Here is a 12,153-nt window from a genome sequence, read left to right as displayed (position 1 = left end):
CTCATTTAAGAAGATCCGAAGACCAACGGAACACAAACGAAAAGGCTAGGTCTGGAAATTAACACAGAAAAAACACAGAAAAAAACAAAAATAATGGTACAGACGAGAAGAAATATAATCCCACAAAACATTATGCATGAAGATGACATTGAAACGGTTGGAAAGTTTACATACCTGGGAGTAGAAATATATGCCGATGGAGCAGAGGATGGAGAAATACGAAAAAGGATAACGCAGGCAAACAAAGCTTATTTTGCCCTCTCCCATATATTTCGGTCTAAAAGTGTCCACCGAAATACAAAGATGAGAATCTATAAAACTTTAATTCGGCCAATAGCATGTTATGGCAGCGAAGCATGGGTCCTGAAGGAAACATCCAAAAACAAACTCGACACATTCGAAAGAAAAGTACTGAGGAGAATACTAGGACCTGTGAGGGAAAACGGAATCTTCAGAATTCGATATAACAACGAGCTCTATCAACTGTATAAGGAAACACCCCTGTCAGACTTCATTAGAATACAAAGATTGCAATGGGCCGGACATGTGATACGAATGGGGGAGGATAGGCTACCAAAACGAGCACTGAACGCCAGAATGCAGGGAAAGAGACCAGTTGGAAAGCCAAGAAAGCGCTGGGAAGACACAGTAAGCAGCGACGCACAAGCACTTTTAGGAGTCCGTGTATGGAGAAGAGCAGCCACAGACAGACAAGGGTGGAGGCAAAAAATAAAGGAGGCCAAGGCTCATTTTGGGCTGTAGTGCCGTAGAAGAGAAGAGAGAAGACCAACGGATAGGGAGGATAATAAGATGTATTGATAGGGGATATTCGAAGCAAAGTTTGTTGGTATCGTTTATAACCAATGCTTACCTTATATTTTCTAACCATGTAAACCATGTTTTCTCCATCATTTTTGGATCAATTGAGAGTTTGCCTTCTTTTACATTTCGAATGGCTTCTGCGGCCATCGAATCGCATTTTAGAAACCATTGGGGACGTATTAAAAATTCGACGATATCTTTAGAACGGCTAAAAAATTCATTTATATCAAGTATTAATTATATCATTTTAATACAGAAGTATTATTAAAACAAAACATAAAATTATTATTATGAGCATCAGTAATTAGTTAGAGTGACAGAAGGTTTGATAATCCAATCTGATTTTTCTGTCGCATTTGTGAAGGTGATTAAAAGAAATAAATAATAAAAATGTTGATATTCACCTACTTTTCTAAATATAATATACCTGCATATAGGCACGACCATGGGATGTTCCTCTCTGCTTCTAAGTAATCCCAAATGTTGTAACTCGTTTGTAATGACTTTTCTTGCTTTAAATCTAGGAAGTCCGAAGAACTTCCCACATTCGAACGTCAACTTTCCATTTTCATCAATAACCTGTATATTTTGCAAAGAATGTCGTTTTCCTACGTCGTAGTCATTGAAATCATGGGCGGGTGTAATTTTAACTGCTCCTGTAATAAATACAATTAATTGTAGTAGGTAGTATATTTTTGACTAAAATTATTACTAATCCTAGCTGAGCCGGTGCATTTCGTACAGCCTTAGAATTAAATAATATGTCAAAGTGCAATAACTAAAAATTAACAAAAGCCAAAGGAAAATACTAAAAAATATTATGTAAGAAAAAAGTTTAATAAATTTAATGCTTTCTTATAAACAATATTTTTATTTTTTTTTACGATGCATATAATGTACAATGATGACGGATTGATTAAGATTGAAATGTCAGTTGTTAATTCAGGATTTCTTTCCTAGGTGGCGCTAGGAGATACCGTCACGGAAAAACACGTGTGACGTGTCGTCCTAGCCTTTTATTAGATTAGATAATATGACATTATAAATGTGACTGATATGTTAATAATATTAAATAGTGAATATAATGATAATTCTTACATTTTGCGACGTTTTTCTAGGTTTTTGTAAGATGCTGTGAACTGAATAGTGTATCTGATTATTAGTCTTCTTAGATCGTCTGTATTATTTTATTTATATCGTATATTACTACTTTCGTCTCGGATATATCTAATCTGATTAAAATCTTCATGCTTGCTTCATGTTACAGTTTTTTCTACATCGTGCATTCATCATCTTTGGTATCAAGTTCATAATGAAGATTTTTATATACTTCTGCTTAGCTGTTGTCACTTATAATGCCAACAAACGCACGTGACTTTTTTTAACAAGTCCAAGAGGTGATCGACCTTTTAAAATTTAACTTCTAATCGACCTTTTGTTGGGCAGATTTGAAACTGCTAATATTCCGAACAAAAATGTATGTATTGATGAGACCCTGGTACCATTCGATGGACGGCTGGCCAAGTAATATATCAAAAATAAGAAACATAAGTTCGGCATAAAACTCTACAAATTATGTACAGAAATGGCTACACCCTCAACCTGAAAGTTTACTGTGGAAAAGACTTTACATAGCAAAGTACATCAGCGTCATCTTCAATTGTTACGCCATTGATGGATGGACTAAATTAATTCCTCTGTAATTTTCCGGGTCCGATTTGTCTTTCTTTTTGAAGAGAGCTATGAGGATGCTTGATCTTCATTCTTGAGGAATTCTGTTTTGTTCTGTTATTATTTGGATTACTTTTAGTAGTTGTTTAGTCAGATCTGGTCCTTCGTACTTTAGGAGTTCCGTCGGTATTCTGCCCTCTCCTTATGATTTTCTGTTTTTTTTTTATTTCCTTAATGCTTAATGCTAATACTCGAAATTAGGCGTCTTATTTTTAACGGCTATTACGATATTAATTTTCATGTAAAGCAGCAGGCTAATTTTAGTAATGTGACTACGGGGCCATGTACAAATCATATGCGTGCCAATAACGTATAAACTGTGAAGTAAACTCGCTTCACAGACCGTAGAATTTTAACAGTCTGTGAAATTACATTTAACTTACATAACTCCTTGTCCAAACATACAAATCTATAGTCCTTTTCCATCATATTGATAGCACATTATGTATGCAAATCCTCAACAGGTCAAAAAACCATAGGCGTCACCCTATACTTGTTTTGAAATAAATAAAAAAAATTAATATTTTAAGATGCCGTCAATTCATTATCTTTTAAAAAATCTTCTGTAAAATAAGTGTCCACTAATCTCACTATACCTTCTTTGTGCATATAAAAACGTCGGTATATACGCCACACGATTATTGTTAATTATACACGGGTGATTAACGAGAGAATTCAATGTTTCACGAAATAAATTAATGTAAACAGTAATTTAAAGGTGATTATTGTTTTCTATACAATCGCCTGACACAAAAAGAATACCTTCTTTGAACGATTACCTTTAATTACTGATAAGGCTTCACTAATGATAGTTTAAGTAGTTTTTATGCCACATTACAGCTTATGCCAATAATATAAATTAGAAATTGTTTGCGTCTTCCATTTAGTTTGTAGATGTACATTGTTCATGTCTTACCTACCTACGTTTGTGGTGTCGATATTTTGATATTTGCATTTAAAAATGACGTTGACAACAGGTTTTATCCCGGTTAAGTGTAGTTTTAAAAGTGCCTTCAGTCTAAGAGAGAAAAATATAATATTAAATGTACACGATGCACTTGTACATCAACGCCCTTTAAGTAATGTTCGTGAAATCGTTAACATGTGTTCAAATATGACAGGGGTTGGAAAAGCAACAATTTATAGATTCCTAAAAGAAAGAAAAGGAGGAACTGTTTCATCTCCCAAGAAGAGTGGAGGGAGTAAACCCTTGGAAATTGAAGAAATACATAAAAACATAATAAGACGCAGCGTCCACTCATTTTTTTTAACAAAGAATTTCCAACATTGGACAAAATCCAAACATTAATTAGAGAAAACGAAGAGTTGCCAATCATAAGCAACAAGAAATTATGGGGACTATTGAGAGAGATGGGATTTCGTTGGCAAAAGAATAGAAGAAAATCCGTTTTAATTGAAAAAGATTACATTGTATGTTGGAGACGAGATTATCTAAGAACTATTAAAAAGTACCGAGAAGAAGGGAAAACAATTTTTTATTTGGACGAGATTTGGCTAAATGAAGGTCATACTGTACCATATCTATGGGTTGATAAAAATGTGAAAAGTTCTCGTCAGGCATTCATCGAAGGTGTATCTACTGGAATAAATAATATTCTCGTTGGAAAAGGACGCAGACTCACAATAACCCATATTGGAAACGAATACGGTTTTGTCAATTGTGAATTATTAAGTTTTGCCTCAAAATCAACCAAAGATTACCACGAGGAAATGACTGCTGACGTTTTTGAAGAATATTTTAAGCAAATGTTGGATTTAATTCCAAAAAATTCTGTCATAGTCATGGATAATGCTAGTTACCATTCAAGACTAGCAGAAAAATTGCCAACAACGGCATGGATAAAAGGATCGAATGGTTGGATAAACACGCAATTGAGTACAAGGAGAATTCGACAAAAAAGGAATTATTACCTATTGTAATAATTATAAAACATAAAGCAGCTTATAAAAAATATATAATTAATGAAATGGCATTAAACCGTGATGTAATTATTTTACGTTTACCCCCATACCACTGTGATCTGAATCCGATAGAAAATATATGGTCTGAAGTAAAGGGTGAAGTCGGACGCAACAACAAAACTTTTAAATTAGAAGACAACAATTATTAGAACATTCCTTATCAAAAGTAACTCCAGAAAATTGGAAAAATGCTGTTAGTCATGCTCACAAGGAAGAAAATAAAATGTGGAATTTGGATAATATGACTGATGCAATGCTGGAACCGGTAATAAATAACATTGGAGTTGAAGATTCCTTAGATTCTGAAGAAAGCAGTAAATCTGAAATGGAATTTGATTAAAATAATATTCATTTTTTACAAATCGGTCCCTGTTACCGCCACAAATTATTTTATATATAACCAATAAAATAAACATCTTACATTTCTTGCAAATTCATTAGTACCTGTTAATCTCCATCACTCCGACACTGGCAACTTTATTTAGGGATTAGTAACCCTCAAAACTATTGTATTCTATTCTGCTTCAACCTTTATACCTGGTGGTCATACTCAATTTAAAATTATTTTCCTATATACTTCTGTAAACTTGTTGACAAATATCTATTTTTCATTGAGTCACCCGTATCAACAGTTTAGGGATTTGCATACCTACATAATATGCTATCAATATGATGGAAATGGACTATAGTCGCGTTTAATGTGTTAATTTTCAAATTCTTGCCCTCTTATTTTTTTCTGCCGAACAATAGCGCCCTCTAGCCGGTTTCAATTAGGTCTTAATAAGATCATAGGGAGTTTGACCTCTAATCACACGGAAACTTAGCGTTTCTAAAGCTAAAGATATTAGTAAAAACTTTTGCTCGATATTTTTTTGAAAAAGGAATTATTGAAATAAAAACAATTATTTATCACAAAACATTTATTAATAATTAGATAACAATTCATAAAAATACCAATACTTAACTAAATAATGTCAACGATAGGAGAAGTAAACATTCTATAGAATCTTTTAATATTGCACAGTTGTCCTTAGACATACAAAATCAACCTTTATCATATTATTTATGACTCATGAGCGCAGACTGAATTTTACATAATTAGTCTTCATTTAAATACTCAATTTCTACTAGTTAAAACAATACTTAACAAATTAATTTAGCCAGTTTAATCTAAAAGCACAATTAATGTAATTTTTTACACTTTCTTAAAATGGAACTATTTCAGCTGCTAAACTTTGAGCTAGAACATAGATATAGCCTACTCTCGAATATTATCACTTCAAGAAACACAAGTATAATATATTAAGTTTAGTTACAACAAATATATAGATCTGCTAATCTGTATATGAACTGTTAGGCTGATAGGGAAACAAAAAATATTTTTAAACAGTACATAGTATCTGGTGTAAAGTCAACATGAAAATTTAAAAAAAGCCTCAGTTAAAAAGTTTCCATTTTTTGCCTAACCGAAGCCGATGAATACTTTTTCTTGGCACTTACACAACTACATGGTTTGATATATTGTAAAGGGTATTTATAACAAATATTATATGAAATACATTTTGGCTTATTACAGAAAATCACAATCAGATATCGCACAATATTGGAAGACGCAAACCTAGGATGTAGCACTAAGAAATCAAATATAATTGGATAAAATTAAACATCGCCCTTAATGTATAACAGGCTGATAAGGCACTATCTAAAAAAAAACTAAGTTTCCTAATACATTTATTCAAGGCTCCGAAACTGGTCCACTTTTCTTGAAGTCCAGAGGTATAACTGTTATAAATATGGATGTTTCACTAATATGTTAGTCCACGGAAATACTTGATTCTCAGTACTTTATTCGACGCCGAATTGCCCCAATTGAAACAGTGGACTTTACCCGGCGAACGTGCTCTGTAGAAGGCGAAGACTTTCCTATCGTGATGGTCACCGTTTCTGTGATTCACAAAGTGTAATCTACATCGACTACCCGGAGAAGAGCAAAACGGTCACAGGGATCTACTATGCTGAATTATTGGGCCAATTTGACGCCGAATTGCAACAATTGGCGAAGATCAACTGTCACCAAGATCAAAATGGTCGAATTGGTCTGCAAACTGCTGCCCCATCTAGCGTGTTATAAAGATTTGGCCCCGTACGACTACTTGTTATTTCCAAACTTGAAACAATCATTCACCGGGCAAAAACTTTAGTCTAACGAGGAGGTCATCGCCACCACGGAAGCTTACTTTGTAGTCTTCCGGGAAAACGTATTTTTCAGACGAGTTAAACATGTTCGAGCTTCGTTGAAATAAATGGCCACTTTTCGTTTTGGTTTTGTAGGGTAAGTACTCTTCGGACTATCGTCGTATATCACAGGAAACCATCGATGTAATAAATACATTTTGAAGACAAATAATTTTGCAACTATATGTTCATTTAAATATCTCGAAAAATAATGACTTTATCGTTACGAATCAAGAGTAAATTACTAATGTGAAAAAGTTTTAAGAAGAGCAAAATTATACTAAATGACATTTCACCAGTGGCGGAGAATATAGAAAGGAATTAAACTTTCCATTCTTCTGCCGTACGGCTCCGTAAAAATAGTAAGTAGGTTTTAAAATAAAGGTTAAAATATTTAAATAAAACATCTTATATCTCATAAAGGATCAATATTTTTTCTGGATTTGGATTACATAAATCATCATATTTTGACATCGAAATTGTGCAATTAAAATATTCACACATATTAAACAACCACATTGAAGAATGAGAGTACAGTATTACAGGATACAAAGAGGATCTACATTCTTCAAACAGTCTTCAAGAATCTTACTCTACTCAACGATAAGGTTTTCCTTAGTATAGTTAAAAATTATGACTTGATCCCAAGACATGTCCAACAACCACCGCATAATCATGGAAACCATAATGGATCGTATTTTCCAGTACTTCCTACGATATTCAATTAAAAAAGGAGCAAAGGATAATCTTGTATAAGATATTAGGTTTATACGGCGTCTTCACATTTATGTTTTCTTCTGAAATATCAATTTAAATTAAATCTCACAGAGAAACGTAGTTTATTGAATACAGCAAACGACAAACCACTGGATTATTTTCGCAAACAAGAAAAGTTAAAGTGTCTCAAAATTGTTTTTATGTGATATATCTCTTCTCTAAATATTCCCTATCGTAAAAGATTACTGGGTTATACAGACGACACACTTGATGAATTGGACCTACTCCTTTTCTGGAGCTTTGCTTTAAAATATTGGTTATAGATAGAGATTACTGCCATTTTGTACAATGACGTCAATGACACGACGATAACTCACCTTGGAAAATAAATATCCGTACAACCGTAAATAATAATGAGAATACAAAATTTCTATCCACTAACTTTCAACAATATAAACATCTAATTTCAAAATCAGCAAATTAGAGTAAACCAATTAACATTACTATTAACTCAGATTAATTGCCTATAGCAAAGAAAAACTTCGTGTAAACTGTTTACACTAAACCATGCCAGAATGATTAATTTGGTATTTTTAAAATTATAAATACATAATTCTAGATTATACAGATCTTTTAAATATTTTCAAATTGGTATATGAAGGTTTCAGAGGTCCGTCGGTGTAAGTCAACAAGTAACAGTAATAAGTTTTCAGTTTATTAGATATTTTAGGCTTTAGTTAGTGGCAAATGTATGTTATATTGAAAGATAAGTCAGTAATAAACTTCAACAACATAATATATCTAAATAACACGGGTTATCAACAAAATTTTGTAGTTAATATGTAACCATCATCAACGAAGTATATATATATATATATATATATATATATATATATATATATATATATATATATATATATATATATATATATACATATATGTGTTGTCTTCATCACTTTCACTTCCTAGTCAAATGTTATCCTTTGAAGTCACAGATCGTCTCCTACTATTAAATGCAGGTAAAATGCTTTAAAACAATTGTGAATGTACCGAGTATCCCTTTTCCTATCGTGCTGTTCTATCTTGACCGTGATGGTGCTTGAACGGGAGAGAATAAAAACACGCTATTGGCAGAAGCAGTTTGCTTAAGCGGACTACATCTACCAAAAGTACTCCCTGTTCAATTTTCAAATGCGAAAAAGAATACTATATTTTTCGCTGTATCAAATCCTAAATTACCATACTCAATTTCAAAAATCATTACCTAAGCCAACCCTTAGTAATAATTCCCGCTACCCAAATACAGACATTCTTGGACAATGTCTCTCTCTCCTCTCTTAGTGAACGAATACTCACAATGAAACAGTGTATACAGTGAAAAATAAGCGAATCCGTTATTAGACAAACACCGCTAATCCGCTAAAGATAATCAAAACTTGTACGAGAAACAACCTCGTGTGAACCCTGTTTATATTATGATCTGTATAGCATTTAATTACCTCTCCTAATTATTTTGAACCACATCTATGATACAGTCCTAAAACTTATTTTAAAGATGTCACATGCACATGTCTTAATTGTACACTCCCGACGAGAAAATTACAAAAAAGAACAAACCTGCCACTTCTTCCTAAAAATATGTTAATGGTGGAACTTACAAAAGTGTTCTAATGGAAAACAATATAGCAGTAATCTTTAAGAAGTATCTGGCAAGCATGATGTCCGAGAATAATATATATATATATATATATATATATATATATATATATATATATATATATATATATATATATATATATATATATATATATAATTTAGCTCTCCAGGCCTAGAAGGCCCATGGCTTGGGTTGCTATTTTTTTCCATTCTTTTCTGTTTGTTGCTTTATTTTTCCAGTTTGGTATTTTAAGTTTTTCTGTCTTTTTCAACATCCTTCTTCCACCTGGTTTTCGGTCTGCCTTTCTTCCTTTTCCCTCCTATTCCTCCCATTAGCATTCTTTTTGGTAGTCTCGTGTTTTCCATCCTTTGGATGTGTCCCAACCATCTCAGTCTTTGTGACTTTATGACCCCTACGATATTCGGCTCTCCATACATCTCCTCTAATTCCATATTTGGTCTTTTTATCCATATACCATTCCATAATTTACCTCCAAATATTTTCCTGAGGACTTTTCTTTCCCAGACTTGCAGCAAGACTTGCTCGGATTTGTTCATTGTCCATGTTTCACTGGCATATAATACAATAGGTCTTATTACTGTCTTATATATTCTTATCTTAGCCCTTCTAGATATGTTTTTGCTTCTTAATAAATTGTTTAGTGCAAAAATACAACGGTTACCGGCCATAATTCTCGCTTGGATTTCGTCCTTCATATTTGGTCTTCTCGTGAATGTCGCTTCTAAATACTGGAATATTTCTACTTCTTCGAATTTATATGTTTTTTCATCTGTTATTACTGTCAGATATTGTTCTTGTAGGTAATCTCTTTCTGTCCATTCCATATATTTGGTCTTTTCTTCATTTATGTACATCCCTTTCTTTCTCGCTTTCATTTCTAATCTTTTTATTATTTCTTTTAATTCTTGCTTACTTCTGGCTATCAGTACAATGTCGTCAGCGAATGCTAAACATTGGTGTTTTCTTTGATATATAAGTCCTGACCTGTTGATTCCAGCTTCTCTGATGGTAACTTCGAGGACGATACTGAACAACAGCGATGACAGTGGGTCTCCTTGTCGCACCCCCCCACTAACCTCAAACTTATCTGTTTCTTCGCCATTTATTTTAACCCTATTCTCTGTTTTTCGGAGTGTCATTTTTACCATTCTTATCAGTTTTTCACTAATTCCCATTTCACGTAGTGCTTTGTATATTTCTTTGCGCTTTATCCTATCGAACGCTTGTTTAAAGTCGATGAATAGGGCCATTGTATATTTCCCATATTCGTAGCTTTCTGCTTGTATTTCGCGCAGTAGGAAAATTTGATCCACTGTGCTGCGCCCTCTTCTGAATCCACATTGATAATCCCCTATGTCATTATCTATATTTTGAGATAGCTTGTCTTTTATATATACTGCAAGTATTTTATATGCAACATTTAGTAGGGCTATTCCCCTGTAATTGTGGCATAAACTTTTGTCGCCTTTTTTGTGAAAAGGGCACAGTGTCGCTTCGGTCCATTCCTTCGGTAATTTTTCTTGTTCCCATATGTCTTTTAGCAACTTTTCCAAATGCTTAATTAGTACTGGTCCTCCATATTTAAACATTTCAGCTGTTACTTCATCTCTTCCTGGGCTCTTATTATTCTTTAGTTTCTCTATTATTTCTTTTATTTCTTTTTCGTTAGGTGGTCTTTCCTCTATTCGTTCTTGATCGACATTTTCATACACTTCTTCTTCCTCTTCATATTCTGTTGTGGGAATTTCATTTAAAAGTTCTTCAAAGTATTCTTTCCATCTGCTCAATATTTCTTCGTCACTTACTAAATTTCTTCTATTTTTGTTTTTGTAGTGTACAGGTTTTCCTTGGTACCCCTTTTTCTCATTTTTCACCCCTTGATATAAGTTTCTAATTTCTCTATTTTTATAGCTCTGTTCTATACATTTTAATTTATCTTCATTGTATTTTCTTTTCTTAGATCTTATTATTCTTTTGGCTCTTTTCCTTTGTTCATTGTATTTTCTCTCTATCTCTGTTGTTTTTTCTTGCATCATTTTCATTCTTAATTTATTTCGTTCATCTAGTTCCATTTTACATTCATCGTCGAACCATTCTTTGTATTCGTGTTTTATATTTCTATTACTGGCATGAGCTGCTTTGGTCATACATACTTTTATTTGCATCCATGTTTGTTCAATATCCCCACTTTCTGCAATATTATCTAATCCTCTACTGACTATTCTTTCATATTTATTTTGTTCCTCTTCTGTCAGTAGTCTCACAGGTTTAGTTGCTTTATACTTTTTCTTCCGCTGGTTTCTAAGCACTGGAATAAGTTGTTTCATTTGTATTCCAACTATAAAGTGATCTGAATCTGCATCTGGACCTCTATATGTTCTTATGTTCTTTATACATTTTTGCATATCTTTTTCGACAAGCACATGATCAATTTGGTTTATGGTTTTCCCATCCGGTGATCTCCACGTTCCTTGGTGTATTCTTTTGTGTTGGAAGTATGTGCTCATAATGATCATATTTCTTTCTTTCGCGAAATCAATTAGGAAGTGACCATTTTCGTTCGTTGTTTCATGCAAGCTGTATTTTCCTATGGTGGGTACATATATTTCTTCTTTTCCTATTTTTGCATTACTATCACCTAGCACTATTTTTACATCGTATTTGGGGATATTTTCGAATTCTGTATCTATTTGATTATAAAAGTCTTCTTTTATTTCTATACTTTTGTCTTCAGTCGGTGCATGTATATTTATAAATGTTATTTTTTGGTATTTTCCTCTTATTCTTAATACACATATTCTCTCTGAAATTGGTTTGAAGTCAACGATTAGATCTTTCAGCTTTTTATTTACCACAAAGCCTGTGCCTAACATTCTATTTTCTCCCCCGCTGTTGAAAAATAAATAGTCGTTTATTTCCATTGAGTTTTGCCCTAATTGTTTTGTTTCTTGTAGTGCTACTATTTCGAACTTGTATTTTTTGCATTC

The 12,153-nt window shown here is 33.0% G+C and overlaps 1 protein-coding gene across 1 annotated transcript in view; it reads right to left on the bottom strand.

The window, feature by feature from the left end:
* LOC140440005 (probable valine--tRNA ligase, cytoplasmic) overlaps positions 1 to 12,153 on the bottom strand; it is a 115,737-nt gene that overhangs the window by 31,329 nt on the left and 72,255 nt on the right. The window contains exons 7-8 of the mRNA XM_072530232.1: positions 1,250 to 1,478; positions 872 to 1,030 (exon numbers count right to left, since the gene is read on the bottom strand). Coding sequence (XP_072386333.1) covers positions 872 to 1,030; positions 1,250 to 1,478 — 388 coding nt within the window. The remainder of the gene's footprint in view (positions 1 to 871; positions 1,031 to 1,249; positions 1,479 to 12,153) is intronic.

The sequence above is a fragment of the Diabrotica undecimpunctata genome, chromosome 4, assembly GCF_040954645.1.
Source record: "Diabrotica undecimpunctata isolate CICGRU chromosome 4, icDiaUnde3, whole genome shotgun sequence".
Taxonomy (NCBI): Eukaryota; Metazoa; Arthropoda; class Insecta; order Coleoptera; family Chrysomelidae; genus Diabrotica; species Diabrotica undecimpunctata.
Note: the sequence above shows the minus strand (reverse complement) of the source record. Positions and strands in the feature narration are given on the sequence as shown.